Consider the following 16,810-nt stretch of genomic DNA (forward strand, 5'->3'; position numbering starts at 1 on the left):
CAATGGCCAAGACAAGTTTCTGAACAGCTACAACTGATCTTGAACGAACTGCAGTGTCTCGCCATGGCAGTCTCCTGAAGCCAGAATATGCTGGAGGGCCTCGTCATCACTTTCCATCAGAGCCAGAAACAGAGTCAGGTGATCCAAGCCGCTCCTGCACCGTTACCCGCTCGCTACTTACCGGCAAGGCGCTTACCTGGGCTACAGCCGTCTGGGAACAGCAAACACCGGCATGTTTAAACTACCAACTTTTCTCGGAAGAAATGAGAAGAGTTTTTGATCACCCTGTCAGTGGGAGAGAGGCATCTAACAAACTGCTTCGGCTTCGCCAGGGGGTTCGTAGCGTTGCGGACTACGCTATTGAGTTTCGCACTCTCGCTGCAGAAAGCCAATGGAATTCGGAGGCGCTCATCGCCACCTTTCGCCACGGTCTCACGGATGAGGTCAAGGACGAACTGGCTTCCAGGGATCCGGTGAGTGATTTGGAGTCTCTTTTTGATATCTCCGTTCGTGTGGATAATCGTCTCCATGAGAGGCGACGAGAACGCCACTCCTCTTTCACTCCGTTTCCAGAGACCAGAGCTTTTCCTGCTTCGAAGCCATCTGAGAGCCTCCGAGCCATCCCGAGTCCATCTTTGACCGATCCAGAGGAGCCCATGCAGGTGGGAGTAACCCGCCTCTCGCAACCCGAACATGATCGCCGAATGATAGAGGGATCTTGCCTCTATTGTGGGAAAGCTGGCCATTTTCGCTCTTCCTGTCCAGAGTGGGTGGGAAAAGCCAGGGCTCATCCAGGACGGAGGGACCTGAGATGAGCGTAACCATCCCTTCCGACCCCACTGTTTCTAGGGTTTTGCTGGCGTCCTCCCTTTTCTGGGGCAATCAACAACATGATCTTAAGGCCCTGGTGGATTCGGGGTCTGATGGTAACTTCATAGATCTGGGGTTAGCTAAACAGCTCAAGATTCCCCTGACCCATCCTGATCACCCCCTCACTGTTATTGCCCTGGATGGAAGACCCCTGGGATCTGGAACCATTCACCATCATACTGCCCCCCTGTGTTTGGGCGTGGAAGGACAACATTTCGAGACCATCCAATTCTCCCTTATCCACTCTTCCCAGTTTCCATTAATTCTGGGTTACCCTTGGTTGGCCTGCCATAATCCTCGCTTGGATTGGGCCACCGGCCGGCTTACGGAATGGAGCTCCGCCTGCCATACTACCTGTCTTCGCGCCAAGTCTCCTTCCCAGCCCCAGGAGTTCCCATCACGCTCTGAATTGTCCCGAGTGCCACCCGAGTATGAGGATCTAAGAGGTCTTCAGTAAGGTTCGAGCCACATCACTTCCCCCTCATAGGCCATATGACTGTGCCGTTGACCTCCTGCCTGGGACATGCCCACCTAGGGGTAGGATCTTTTCCCTTTCTGCTCCTGAGACCGCCGCCATGGAGGAGTACATCCGTGACGCCCTCGCCGCTGGCTTCATCCGTCCGTCCACCTCTCCTGCTGGTGCTGGTTTTTTCTTCGTGAGTAAGAAAGATGGAGGTCTCCGTCCCTGCATCGACTACCATGGCCTTAACCGGATTACTATAAAGAACCGTTATCCTCTTCCACTCATGTCGACGGCCTTCGAGCTACTTCAGGGAGCCACGGTCTTCACAAAATTGGACCTCCGCAACGTCTACAACCTCATCCGCGTTCGCGAAGGGGACGTGTGGAAGACGGCATTCAACACACCTACTGGGCACTACGAGTACCTGGTTATACCTTTTGGATTGACCAACGCCCCTGCTGTGTTCCAGGTGCTCATCAACGACGTTCTCCGAGACATGCTGAATCGCTTTGTTTTTGTCTACCTGGATGACATTCTCATTTTCTCAAACTCTTCACGATCATGTCCAGCATGTAAGACAAGTCCTGCAACTTTTGTTTAACAACCTCTTGTTTGTCAAGGCGGAGAAGTGTGAATTTCACGTTTCCACGGTTTCATTTCTGGGCTTCATCATCTCCAGTGGCAACATCCAAATGGACCCTGGCAAGACCCAAGCTGTCCGAGATTGGCCACCACCCACCTCTCTCAAACAGGTGCAACGTTTCTTGGGGTTTGCTAACTTCTATCGGAGATTCATCAGAAACTTCGGCACCATTGCTGCTCCTCTTAACGCCCTCACCAAAACCGCCTCTACCCGGTTCAGTTGGTCCACTGAGGCTGCGCAGGCTTTCGAGGATCTCAAGCGGCGCTTCACGTCTGCTCCTGTCCTCGTTATTCCGGATCCCTCACTCCCCTTCAATGTCGAGGTGGATGCCTCGGATATAGGAGTGGGCGCCGTTTTATCCCAACGGTCTAACGACAACAAACTGCACCCTTGCGCCTTTTTCTCTCGCCGACTCACTCCCGCTGAACGAAACTACGATATTGGGAACAGGGAATTACTGGCAGTTAAGTTGGCACTGGAGGAGTGGAGACATTGGTTGGAGGGGTCTAAACACCCGTTCATTGTCTGGACTGACCATAAGAATCTGGCCTATATCCAGGAGGGCAAACGACTTAACTCTCGTCAAGCTCGCTGGGCACTGTTTTTTAATCGTTTTGACTTTGTCCTGTCATATCGTCCTGGTTCCAAGAATCTCAAGCCTGATGCTCTCTCCAGGCAATTTGATCCACCCGAGCGGGAGAGACAACCTGAACCTATTATTTCTACTTCCCGAATTGTAGCACCGGTTTGCTGGGGAATCGAGACGCTGGTCAGAAAGGCGCAACAGAGGGAGGCAGACCCTGGCAACGGCCCACCCGGTCGCCTTTTTGTCCCCAACACGACTCGCTCACAAGTCCTGCAGTGGGGGCATTCGTCGCGACTCACCGGTCATCCAGGACGCTGGAGTTTCTTCGCAGAAGGTTCTGGTGGCCCACCATGGAGAAGGACGTAAAGGCGTTCGTGGCAGCTTGTGCCATTTGTGCACGAAACAAGAACCCTCGATCTCGCCCCCAGGGTTTGCTGCATCCTCTCCCCATTCCCACTCGTCCCTGGTCACACCTCTCGGTGGATTCAATCACAGGCCTTCCACCATCTCAAGGCAACACTGTCATTCTGGTCATCGTAGATCGCTTCTCCAAAGCCTGTCGTTTTCTGCCCTTGCCCAAGCTTCCCTCAGCCCAAGAGACAGCCGAGCTCATGGTCCAGCATGTTTTCAGGTTATTCGGTTTGCCTCTTGACATCGTTTCTGACCGTGGTCCACAATTCGCCTCCCGGTTTTGGAGAGCCTTCTACAAGCTCATTGGAGCTACTGTCAGTTTTTCCTCAGGTTTCCATCCTCAGTCGAACGGTCAAACAGAACGGATCAACCAGGACCTGGAGACGACCCTGAGGTGTCTCGTGTCCGCTAACCCTGCGACCTGGAGTCGTCACATCGTCTGGGCTGAGTACGCACACAACACATTGCGCTGCTCCCCCACAGGACTATCGCCGTTCGAGTGCCAGTTCGGTTTTCAGCCTCCACTGTTGCAGGAGCTCGAGGTGGGGGTTCCGTCCGCGGAGAAGTTTGTCCAGCGTTGTCGGCGGACCTGGAGGAGAGCACGGCTGGCCTTGCAACGAGCTTCTCGACAACGGCAGATCCAGGCCAACAAGCGGCGCAGACCGGCTCCTTCATTCCGTCCTGGTCAGAGGGTCTGGCTTTCTACGCAGGATCTCCCGCTGCGAGTGGAGTCCCGCAAGCTGGCGCCCCGTTTCATCGGCCCCTTCATGGTGTTGAGGAAGGTCAACCCGGTGTCCTACCGTCTCCAGCTACCCCGCTCCATGCGGATTCATCCTACCTTCCATGTCTCCCGGCTTCGGCCAGTGGCCAGCAGTTCCCTGGCGCCCGCCACGAGGCCTCCTCCTGCTCCCCGCATCATCGACGGCCAGCCTGCTTACACGGTCCGTCGCCTGATGGACTCTCGTCGGGTTCGCGGGGGCCTCCAGTTCCTGGTGGACTGGGAGGGATATGGTCCGGAGGAACGCTCTTGGGTCCCGGACCGGGACATCCTGGATCGCGATTTAGTACGGAATTTTTTTCGTCGTCACCATGGACTTTCTGGGGGAACGTCAGGGGCCGTTCCTAAGGGGGGGGGGTCCTGTAAGGAATGACCCAGATTCTGCCTCGCCTCACCACCAGAGGGCTCCATGAACTCTCTTAATTGTGTCCTTCTTTATTCATTATTGTATTCACCTGTGCATTGTTAGATACCTACTATTTAAGTGGTGTTCACTTTATGTTCATTGCTCAGTCTTGAGTTGCACTGCCTGGTGATACCGCTTGCTGGTCTGCTTGCTTGTATTCTGTACTGTTGTTATTTTGTTTATGTCAAGTAAAGTCAACCTTTGTTTTGCAACCTAATCTCTGCCTCAGTTTGCCTTACTGCAGTTGGGTCCACCGAGTTCCGGTCCTTACACTTTCCCCATGGCCCGGTGAATTTCTCCCCTTCAAGTATTTCTCCAATTCCCCTTTTGAAAGTTACTATTGATTCTGCTTCCACCGCCCTTTCAGGTAGCGCATTCCAGATCACAGCAACTCGCTGTGTAAATTTATTTTTCCTTATCTCACCTCTGGTTCTTTTGCCAATCACCTTAAATCTGTGTCCTTTGGTTACCGACCTTTCTGCCATTGGAAACAGTTTCTCCTTATTTACTTTATCAAAACCTATACATCTGCTGGTTTATTTTATTTCTGTGTAATTTTATTTATTGTAATAATGCTGATTCATGGTTTTTGTCCAAACTATCTGAGAGCTTGGTGTTTCTCCACCTGGCGCAGAGGTCGGGTAAATGGCAAGCATCCTATACCACCTTGGGTGAGTTACGCAGTGGCTTTTTAAAATTCATTTTATGGGATGTGGGCGTCGCTGTCAAGGCCAGCATTTATTGCCCATCCCTAGTTGCCCTTGAGAAGGTGGTGGTGAGCCGCCTTCTTGAACCACTGCAGTCCGTGTGGTAAAGGTGCTCCCACAGTGCTGTTAGGGAGGGAGTTCCAGGATTTTGACCCAGCGACGATGAAGGATTGACGATATACTTCTAAGTCAGGAGGGTGTGTGACTTGGAGGGGAACCTGGAGGTGGTGGTGTTCCCATGCTCCTGCTGCCCTTGTCCTTCTAGGTGGTAGAGGTCGCGGGTTTGGGAGGTGCTGCCGAAGAAGCCTTGGCGAGTTGCTGCAGTGCATCTTGTAGATGGTACACACTGCCGCCACGGTACGCCGGTGGTGGAGGGAGTGAATGTTTAAGGGGGTGGATGGGGTGCCGATCAAGCGGGCTGCTTTGTCCTGGATGGTGTTGAGCTTCTTGATTGTTGTTGGAGCTGCACTCATCCAGGGTACACGGGTAGTTAACCCTATTCACTGTATACTCTAAATTGTAAGTTTTGGCTCAGTGGGTTCACCCTTGGAAACTGTAATCTACTGTGAACATGAATACAGTGTTAGGTGGCAACCTTAATGTTACACTCATTAGGGATGGGTTTCTTGAGCAGTATGTAACTGAACCGACCAGGGGGCAAGCAACCTTAGATCTGGTCCTGTGTAACGAGACAGGATTAATTAAAAATGTCCTAGTAAAGGGTCCCCTTGGAATGAGTGACCATAACATGGTTGGATCTCAAACAAACGTGCTAAGCTTGAATAAAGGAGACTATGAAGGTATGAGAGCGGAATTGTGTAGAGTGGATTGGGAAAATAGATTAAAGGGTAAGACGATACATGATCAGTGGTGTACATTTAAGGAGTTATTTTACAACTTCCAAAAAATATATATTCCACTGAGAAGAAAAGGGTGTAAAAGAAAAGACAGCCATCTGTGGCTAAGTAAAGAAATTAAGGATAGTATTCGACTAAAAACAAGGGCATATAAGGTAGCCAAATCTAGTGGGAGGATAGAGGATTGGGAAAACTTTAAAAGACAGCAAAAAATAACAACAAGATTGATTAAGAAAGGGAAGATAGATTATGAAAGTAAATTAGCAAAAAATATAAAAACAGATAGTAAGAGTTTTTATAGTTATATAAAAAGAAAAAGGGTGGCTAAAGTAAATGTTGGTCCCTTAGAGGATGAGACCGGGAAATTAATGGTGGGAAATATGGAGATGGCAAAAACACAATGAATATTTTACATCAGTCTTTACAGTAGAAGACACTAAGAATATCCCAACACTGGACAAACAGGGGGCTAAAGGGGGGGGAGGAGCTAAACACGATCAAAATCACTAAGGAAGTGGTACTCGGTAAAATAATGGGACTCAAGGCGGATAAATCACCTGGACCTGATGGCTTACATCCTAGGGTCTTGAGGGAAGTGGCGGTAGGGATTGTGGATGCATTGGTAATAATTTTCCAAAACTCCCTGGACTCGGCAAAGGTCCCGGCAGACTGGAAAACTGCTAATGTAACACCCTTATTTAAAAAGGGCAGTAGACAGAAGGCTGGAAACTATAGACCGGTTAGCCTAACATCTGTGGTAGGTAAAATTTTGGAGTCCATTATTAAGGAGACAGTAACAGGACATTTGGATAATCATAATTTAATAGGACAAAGTCAGCATGGTTTTATGAAGGGGAAGTCATGTTTGACAAATTTGCTGGAGTTCTTTGAGGAAGTAACATATAGGGTGGATAAAGGGGAACCAGTGGACGTAGTGTATTTAGACTTCCAAAAGGCATTTGACAAGGTGCCACACAAGATTATTGCTTAAGATAAAAAATCACGGGATTGGGGGTAATATTCTGGCATGGATAGAGGATTGGCTATCTAACAGAAGGCAGAGAGTTGGGATAAATGGTTGATTCTCAGACTGGCAATCAGTAACTAATGGTGTTCCGCAGGGGTCAGTGCTGGGTCCCCAACTCTTTACAATCTATATTAACGATTTGGAGGAGGGGACCGAGTGTAACATATCAAAGTTTGCAGATGATACTAAGATGGGAGGGAAAGTAGTGAGTGAGGAGGACATAAAAAACCTGCAAGGGGACATCGACAGGCTAAGTAAGTGGGCAGAGATTTGGCAGATGGAATACAATACTGGAAAGTGTGAGGTTATGCACTTTGGCAGGAAAAATCGTAGAGCAAGTTATTATCTTAATGGCAAGAAACTGGAAAGTACTGAAGTACAAAGGGAATCTGGGGGTCCTGGTGCACGAAACTCAAAAGGTTAGTATGCAGGTGCAGCAAGCGATTAAGAAGGCCCATGGAATGTTGGCTTTCATTGCTAGGGGGATAGAATATAAAAATAGGGAGGTATTGCTTCAGTTGTACAAGGTATTGGTGAGACCGCACCTGGAATACTGCGTACAGTTTTGGTGTCCATACTTAAGAAAGGACATACTTGCTCTCGAGTCAGTACAAAGAAGGTTCACTCGGTTAATCCCGGGGATGAGGGGATGGACATATGAGGAGAGGTTGAGTAGATTGGGACTCTACTCATTGGAGTTCAGAAGAATGAGAGGCGATCTTATTGAAACATATAAGATTGTGCAGGGGTCGGATCGGGTGGATGCGGGGAAGATGTTCCCGATGATGAGTGAAACTAGAACTAGGGGGCATAGTCTTAGAATAAGGGGCTGCTCTTTCAAAACTGAGATGAGGAGGAACTACTTCACTCAGAGGGTGGTAGGTCCATGGAATATGCTGCCCCAAAAAGCTGTAGAAGCTACATCATTACATAAATTTAAAACAGAAATAGACAGTTTCCTAGAAGTAAAGGGAATTAAGGGTTATGGGGAGCGGGCAGGAATTTGGACATGAGTCTAGGTTCGGATCGGTCATGGCCCTGTGGGTAGCGGAGTGGGCCCAGGGGCCGTGTAGCCTGATCCTGCTCCTATTTTGTGTGTCTAATTCTGTTAGATTCAGGAGATGGTTCTGTGATAGTGGATTGGCGGTTAGGATCAGATCAGCCATGATCTTATTGAATGGCGGAGCAGGCTCGAGGGGCCGATTGGCCTACTCCTGCTCCTATTTCTTATGTAAGTCACACATTTTCTTTCCACTGAACAGTACTTCACACTTGCTCATATTATTTTTCACTTGCCATTGTTCCACCCATTTATGCATTTTATCTAACTCATTTTGTAGTTCTTGGGTCATCTTCTAGCCTGGAATACCAACTTCTAAGATTCTCCTGCTCTAGTCTGGAATCATCTTCGAATTTGACTAGTTTGCACGAAGCATCTGAATTCAAATTGTCAATGTGATGAAAATTTGCCGACTATTTGTGAACAGGTGCTACACGCCTCAGTTCAACCCTAATATTTAAAAATAAAAATACATATTTTATTTATTCTTCTAAATTGAATGCTTTGGGTGTTTACTCCTGACAAGTAGGTGCTTCCTCCCTGTACAAACCTTTGTGATTTGCTTGTGGGGCATCTTGTGGGGAAGACCAAAACTAGGGTCATAAATAGAAGATAGTCACTAATAAATCCAGTCGGGGATTCAGGAGAAACTTCTTTACCTAGAGAGCGGTTAGAATGTGGAACTCGCTGCCACAAGGTGTAGTCGAGGCGAATAGTATAGATGTTTTTAAGGGGAAGCTAGATAAACACGTGAGGGAGAAGGGAATAGAGGGTTATACTGATGGGCTTAGATGAAGTATGTTGGGAGGAGGCTCATGAACACCAGCCGGAGGAAGATTAGTGTAAGTATTAGACTTCTTCAGGACTCCGGTCAGTGCTGCATCTAATCAAATGACACCTAGTGGACAGTTTTTTTCCCTCCTCTGTGACCCAATCAGTCCCATTTTAAAAATTGATCAGAAAGCCACCAGAAGATCATGGGAACTGGAGGAGGCGATCCAGCCCCTCGAGCCTCTTCCGCCATTCAATTAGATCATGGCCGATCTGTATCTCAACTCCATCTACCTGCCTTGGTTCCAAAGCCCTTAATACCCTTAAGACCAAACGCAGATTGGGTGACCGCTTTGCGGAACACCTCCGTTCAGTCCGTAAGGGTGACCCCGAGCTTCCGGTCGCCTGTCATTTTAATTCTCCGCTCCATTCCCACTCAGACCTCACTGTCCTTGGCCTCTTGCATTGTTCCACGGAAGCTCAACGTAAACTCGAGGAACAGCACCTCATCTTCCGATTAGGCACTTTGCAGCCTTCCGGACTCAATATCGAGTTCAACAATTTCAGATCATAACCTCGGCCCCTATTACATTTTTACTTATATTTTTTTCCACCCCTTTGTTTTGGGTTTTCCCTTCCCCCCCCCCTTTCCTTTTTTTCTCTCTCCCACATGGCAGCTGTCTCCCATTCTGCCAGCGCATTTCACACCTAATCTAGAGCCGTCTTTTGTCTCCACTGTCCTATCACCATCTCGTCTGGTTTTGAATACCTCTTAATGTCTCTTTACTCCTTTTGTTCTATCGCAGCCCTGCCTTCGATCTATTTCATTCCTTTCCAGTTTTGAAAAAGGGTTTTGACCCGAAACGTCGACTCTAATTTCTCTCCACGGATGTTGCCTGGCCTGCTGAGTTTTTCCAGCATTTTCTGCTGTTATTTCCCTTAATACCCTTACCTAACAAAAATGAATCTATCTCAGTTTTGACATTTTCAATTGACCCCACCCCCCTAGCTGCAACAGCTTTTTGGGGGGAGTGAGTTCCAGATTTCCACCACCCTTTGTGTGAAGAAGTGCTTCCTGGCATCACCCCTGAACGGCCTGGCTCTAATTTTAAGGTTATGCCCCTTTATTCTGCACTTCTCCACCAGAGGAAATGATGATGGGCTTTGTAGTTTGTGGTCCAGGTAAATGATGACAACCCATTAACAGTACAAGAAAAGTCAGGGATCAGAAAAACATTTAGATCATTGAAATTCATCTTTCTAATACAGCAACGCTTTGATCGCAGCATCCAGTTGTGTTTTAAACTACCATAATACTCTTGCATGTACTACTCTGACTGTTAGAATAGTCCATAAGAAGATAAGAAAAGTCCCAATGTTGACTAAAACATGGAATCGTCTGGTTACACTCGCACGATGCCACTCAGAGAGCCTTCGCTGTGGAAACCTGTCGGTGATCCAATAGCTGCCACCTTCCTCATGGAATATCTCTATTTGCAAGCTAGCCACGTGTATGAAGGCAGCTACCTCCCCGCTGTACAGGCTAAGCTCCTATGTTGCAAGAGGAAACCACATAAGCAGAGCATGCTGGAACAATTATTATACAATTAAGTCGTACAATACAAGTCAATTAACTCTTTGTTCAATCACTTTAAACACCATTCATTAAATTCTACATATCTCAAAATTAACTCGGATCCAACCAAGCGTGCGTGTCATTTGTGGTTGGTACTTGGCTCGAGTGACGTGTCCAATAGTCAGTCAAATCCAACGATTTTCATGGAGAATGCCTCCTATTCTATGGCACATTGCACTCAAGTGCTGCACTACGCATTTTTTAAAGCAGGCAAGACATTTGCGATAAATCACACCTCACATTTTAAGCAACATTTTATTCACTGCTAAAAGTTGCAGTGACACTAGTAGCAAATCTATAGGTTTACAGGGTTCTTTCTGCTTGTTATGGCAATGCACTTTAATGGTTGGTGTAACGCATTGTCACGTGGTTTAGTATGAGCGTGCTCAGTTCGCTCTGGCCTAGTAAAGCAAGCACATGAACTAGCAACTGGCGTCTGTCGTCATTTGTTCTACCCACATATATTATAGTTGCAGCCAGCGCGATCACACCGCAAGTCACTTCATAATGAATAGGTAACATTTACAGGCACGTGATCTACGACTAACACAACAAACGTATACATGGTGATACATATTTATAATATGCCCATAAATCTAATTACTAAACACCAGGGAATGTATTGCACACTTAAACATTAATCTGCAGTGCCTGACATTTGATACCAATAAGATTAATAGCAACTCAAATATTTCCTATCATCAGCAGTAGTTCAGTGTCAAGCTCCTAACTATTCTTTCAGGTAACTTGCTCCTTAGAATACCAATCACAATGGCAAAAAAAAAACCAGACATCTATATCCTTTACTGAAGACTCATTTTGGATGGTGCTACCATTCAGTGTGGCAAAATAAAGCTGAATATGTTTCCTACAGACAACTGAATTTGTTTTTTCTAAACAGCTATTTGAAGCTGAGTAAGAAAGTTGTGGCTGTTCTCTCTTCGTGACAAGGAACCTGGGCAGCTGCCTCCTGCAGCAAACAATGCTAAAAGGCGCTACAAGATCAACCGGGGCACTTTTCTCTAGAAAAGTGTGTGGTGACTTCACTGTGCCATCAAGATTGTTTGTTCATGCCATTGTTGTGGAGTTCACTTACCAGGGATTTTTAAATAAAATTGAGGCTTATGCACAAATCATTTCATTTACTCTTTCCGCCCCTATCGCGGTGGCTGGACACGAAACTACAGTGCTGATACAAAACAAAAGTTATGAGCAATATTCGACAATGCTAAACGCGAAGCAGACTTATTTATGCACCAATACAAAACAAATATGAATATGTCCTGCATTAGTTATTGATGGGATACTTAATAATTGAAAATGTCTGGTAGAGTGCAGAAACGGTTGCCTTCAGCTAGACGTGACTGGCTTTGAACGTCCTCCGTCCGTGATTCACTGTGATCCATCACATTCTCTCCCGTCGAGCCACCAGGTGATCATTTCTCCTTTACCCTAAAAAGGGAAAGTACAGTGTCTGGTGACTCTGATGTTAAACATCAATTTGAAATGATAAAACTAAATACTGAAATAAACCTTTTCCAACATTTTAATGTGAGTCCAAAGAGTTGGCTTAGCATCAGACAATTGAAAAAAACACCTTTTAGAAACTTTAGACTAGGTTAAGGCAATTGCTTCCTGCTTTAAAAAGAAACCACAATCGTATTTTGTGGTAATCAAAGATAATCAGAAAGGGGCTTCCACGAAGTGGAATATTTGTGAAGTAAGGCAATGGAATTCCATCTAGGAACAGGAGGAGGCCGTTCAGCCCCTCGAGCTTGTTCCGCCATTCAGTGAGATCATGGCTGATCTGCACCTTAACTCCATTTAACTGCCTTGGTGCCATATCCCGTAATACCCTTACCTAACAAAAGTCTATCGATCTCAATCTTGAATCCCCAGCCTCAACAGCATTTTGGGGATTGGGAACCTTTGGAACTTGTGTTCTAAACCATGGAATGAAAGACTCGCCGTCTGCTGGCTGTAAGGGTTGTACATGAATTGATTTTGGCCGGGGTGAGGGGCGCCTCAAAACAGGTCATAGTGGACGTGAGCCCAGAGTGCACAACTGTCCCAAAATTCACACTTTCACTCAGAGAGGATGGCTGGTGAGGGAAATGTTAAAATGTCACACTGGCACAGTAGTGTCTGCTCATCTGATGTTGGGGATGGACCACATCCTAGTGCCCATCTCCATCACTGCCTCAGCTCATCCGCTGATGAAACCCTCATCCAGGCCTTTGTTACCTCTGGACTTGACTATTCCAAAGCTCTCCTGGCCGGCCTCCCAATTTGCACCCTTGGTAAACTTGAGTTCATCTAAAATGTATCCTAACTTGCACGAACTCCCGTTCACCCATCGCCCCTGCGCTCGCTGCCCTACACTGGCTCCCAGTCCGGCAGCGCCTCAATTTTAAAATTCTCATGCTTGTTTTCAAATCCCTCCATGGCCTCGCCCCTCTCTATCTCTTTAACCTCCGCCAGCCCTACATCCATCCGAGATCTCTGCGCTCCTCCAATTCTGGAATCTTGCGCATCCCTGATTTTTTTCACTCCACCATTGGCGGCCGTGCCTTCAGCTTCCTAGGCCCTAAGCTCTGGAATTCCCTCCCTAAACCTCTCCATTTCTCTGCCTCTCTTCCCTTCTTTAAGACGCTCCTTAAAACCTATCTCCGTCACCTGCCCTAATATCTCTTTATGTGGCTCAGTGTCAAATGTTGTTAGATAATGCTCCTGTGAAGCGCCTTGGAATGTTTTACTATGTTACTATGCAAGTTGCTGTTGCTTGGAAGCACTGCATGTTGGAGCTTCGATGCTCTGCACCACTGCACTATGTGAATGAGGTGTACCACTGTATTTCAACTTTAAAATGTAATTAACATTTTTAAAGAGGAAGCACTTCCCTTGAAGACTCAGTTGGTAACCAAGCTATACAGATCGGAAGGCCGTTCATTCAATTCACAGTCAATGCTGGGTTAGCTGATCTCTGGTATAAGAACATAAGAATTAGGAGCAGGAGTCGGCCATACGGCCCCTCGAGCCTGCTCCCCCATTCAATAAGATCATGGCTGATCATCGACCTCAACTCCACTTTCCCGCCCGATCCCCATATCCCTTGATTCCCTAAGAGTCCAAAAATCTATTGATCTCAGCCTTGAATATACTCAACGACTGAGCCTCCACAGCCCTCTGGGGTAGAGAATTCCAAAGATTCACAACCCTCTGAGTGAAGAAATTCCTCCTCATCTTAGTCTTAAAAGGTCGACCCCTTATCCTGAGACTATGCCCCCTAGTTCTTGACTCTCCAGCCAGGGGGAAACAACCTCTCAGCATCTACCCTGTCAATCCCCCTTCAGAATCTTATGTATTTCAATGAGATCACCTCTCACTCTTCTAAACTGCAGAGAGTATAGGCCCAATCTACTCAATCTCTCCTCATAGGACAGCTCCCTCATCCCAGGGATCACTCTAGTAAACCTTTGTTACACCACCTCGAAGGCATGTATGTCCTTCCTCAGATAAGGAGACCAAAACTGTGCACAGTACTCCAGGTGTGGTCTCACCAAAGCCCTGAACAATTGTAGTAAGTCTTCCTTACTCTTGTACTCCAATCCCCTTGCGATAAAGGCCAACATGCCATTTGCCTTCCTAATTGCTTGCTGTATCTGCATAGTGGCATTAGGGCATGGCAATTTGCCTCAGCACCCCTGGTCTAGAGAAGAGGGCGGGAGGGAGGGGGGAACAATCAGCCAAGGTTCCTGCTCCCAATTGACTATGCAATGAAAAGGTTTGGCACTAACCCCGTTCTCCACCGAGGCTAAATAGTCTGCTGATACCCAGACCGGGATAGGCCTTTTTAGCACTTGCCAGCCTGCCCTTTACTGCCATGTAAAGTGAACGGGCTAAAAATCACAGGCTGGAGAACCCAGAAGCAGAGAGCCCTGGCTTCCCTGTCTAAAACATTGCCACTTGGGTTCAGCACTGGAGGGCAATGAACTCCTCTATACCTCAATGCCTCCAGGACAGGAAAAATAGGAGAAAATTGGCAATAATAATAGCGAATATTTTTGTAATAACAATTCTTTAAAATTCAGTCACACCAGACTAACAGGTTTCTTTTCTAAATGTACAACTTCTTCAGTTTCTGACATTAAAGCCATTCTGTGCAAGAGGTCGGATTCTGACTACACTGACAAATATATCTATGACATTAAGTTACATGCAAGATCTCCATCAAGGTATTTTTTTTTTGATAAACATGTAAGAAACCTCTGTCAAGAAAAAAGCAGTTTGCAATAGAGACAACATTGCTGAAGATGATCTTTGCAGACAGCAGTAATTGGGTAGCATGTGCATTCTTTTGAGTGGCAAACAGTGCAATTAGTCAGTACATATCCAGTTTTGGAACAGCTGAACCTCCCACTGATTTTGAAGCGATATCCAGCTGTGAGCGCGCTCAACTGTAATCTTTAGCTCTGCCCCTCGGGAACCGAACTACACAATGCAGCATGCCAAGTCACTCAAGCATAGCTTGTGACATGGTGCATACATTTGGCCTATGAATCAGTTTCAATAGAATCCCTTTTGCCCTAAGGATTTATAGCTAGAGAGATGGATCTTTAGCAGATGATGTGTTTATTTCCCAGTTCAATGAGACTGGTTTATGTAGTGTATGTAACCGTCTACCTTTAAGAGACTATTGTATGTAACCGTTCACCTTTAAGAGAACTATTTTAGGTGTGGCACTACTTGTTTGGCTTCTGTATACGGTAATACCGACGGTGACCACACCGGTATATAAGTGCTGTGGCATGATTTATAGGGCAGATTCGCCCTGACCTTCGAATAGTAAAGTCCTGTTTGTTTGTTACTCCTGAAGTCTGTGTCGTTATTAACTGCACAAACCACAGACTTTACAGTGGCGACGAGTCCGATCGTACCCTGCGGCAAGACTACCAAAGCAACTAAAGAGCGTCGAAGAGAGGCAACCGCCCTCGTCGTTCTGCTGGGAGAAAACACGAGGCTGCAGCAATAGAAAGGAGGAAGACTTTAGCAACAAAAGCTTCCATCAGCAACAGGCACTGACTGTCCCTTCTGCCACGGTGCGGAGTGAGCCGATCAGCAGGAAGCAAGGCGGCCACGGAGACTGTGAGTAAGGGAAAGTGTAAAGAATATCCGGAGGATAAGGGCTGTGCACTCGACCACGGTCGAGGGGGAAAGGAGCCGGACGGAAAGTCGGGTCCAACAGCGTCGTGAGACAGCCAGACCGCGATCGGCGGGAAAGCCGGGCAGCGACCGAAGCCACGAAGCGCTGAGACCGGGAGCGTAGGCGCGGGAAGAGAGAAACTCAGCCGCAGCCGGGGAGGGAAGCACCGGACTGCGAGAGGGCTGGGAGGCGAATGGGAACCGAGCGTGCGGGAGAAACAGAGCCGACCAAGGGAGACTGCGCGAGAGCCAGTCCAGCGGCTGAACTGTTCTCCGCCAACGGGAGTACCCAGCGCCGGTAGAGCCGAGCGGGCGGGAGAGAGAGAGACAGAGCCGAGCAAGGGGGAGAGAGACTGCGCAAGAGCCAGTCCAGCAGCTGAACTGTTCTCCGTCAACGGGGTGTACCCAGAGCCGGTAGAGCCGTGCAAGCGGGAGAGAGAGACAGAGCCGAGTAAGGGGAACTGTGCGAGAGCCAGCCCAGCGGCTGAACCTGTCCGCTGTGGGGAAAGCGTACCCCTTCCACCAGGGAAGAAACGCGGGAAGCCGCCATTAGGCGGAGAAGACGACAGACGCGGGAAACCGCCATTGAAGGGGCGGGGAGAGAAGGAAAGAGCGGGAAACCGCCATTTTCGCGGGAAAAGCCGCCATCTTAGAAAATTAAAAAAAAAATAATAATTTAAAGAAATACTTGTGTTGTTCCCAAGGAAAGGAAGGTGCCTGAGCGTGGGGACATCAACGATTTTAATTCTGAGATAGAAGACTGGACCATGTACGTGGAACATATTGAGATACATTGTAAGGCTAATAAAATAGCAAAGGATGAAAAAGCTTTAACCTTACTTAACATAATGGGTGCGAAAACATTCGGGTTGTTGAAGCATCTTCTCTCACCAGCTAAACCGGCGGATCAGACTTTCGAAGAGATTGTAGCAGTGCGGAAGGATCACTTGAACCCCGCACCGTTGATGTTGGCTGAACGATTCAAATTCTATGCAAGGACGCAACGGAAAGACGAAAGCAACGTGGAATACTTGGTCGAACTGCGTAGGCTAGCGAAACACTGCCAGTTCGGAGGGAATCTGACAGAGGCACTGCGAGACAACTTCATATGCGGATTGTCCAAGGAAGGGACGCAAAAGCGACTACTCGAAGAGAACGATCTTCCACTGGATAAGGCTGTCCTTATCGCAGCATCAAACGAAGCCGCAGCGAAAGGAACTGCGGAAATGCAGCTAAAGGCAGCGGCACTCGGTGTGGACCAAATTACCTCGAGTATAACAAAATGCTATCGCTGTGGGAAGACAACACACGATCAGAACCAATGCTGGTTTAAGAACCAGGAATGTAGGAAATGTGGCAAACTGGGTCACATCGCTAAGGTATGCCGGTCAGG

General features: G+C 47.5%; 1 protein-coding gene across 1 annotated transcript in view; it reads right to left on the minus strand.

Moving 5' to 3' along the window:
- Positions 1 to 10,263: 10,263 nt before the first annotated feature.
- Positions 10,264 to 16,810, minus strand: part of LOC147122399 (atrial natriuretic peptide receptor 2-like) — a 144,718-nt gene continuing 138,171 nt past the window's right edge. Inside the window, exon 24 of the mRNA XM_085978345.1 lies at positions 10,264 to 11,667. Coding sequence (XP_085834471.1) covers positions 11,608 to 11,667 — 60 coding nt within the window. The 3' untranslated portion in view covers positions 10,264 to 11,607. The remainder of the gene's footprint in view (positions 11,668 to 16,810) is intronic.

This window comes from Somniosus microcephalus, chromosome 3 (assembly GCF_052327205.1).
Source record: "Somniosus microcephalus isolate GS21.2 chromosome 3, FLI_Smic_1.0, whole genome shotgun sequence".
Classification (NCBI taxonomy): domain Eukaryota; kingdom Metazoa; phylum Chordata; class Chondrichthyes; order Squaliformes; family Somniosidae; genus Somniosus; species Somniosus microcephalus.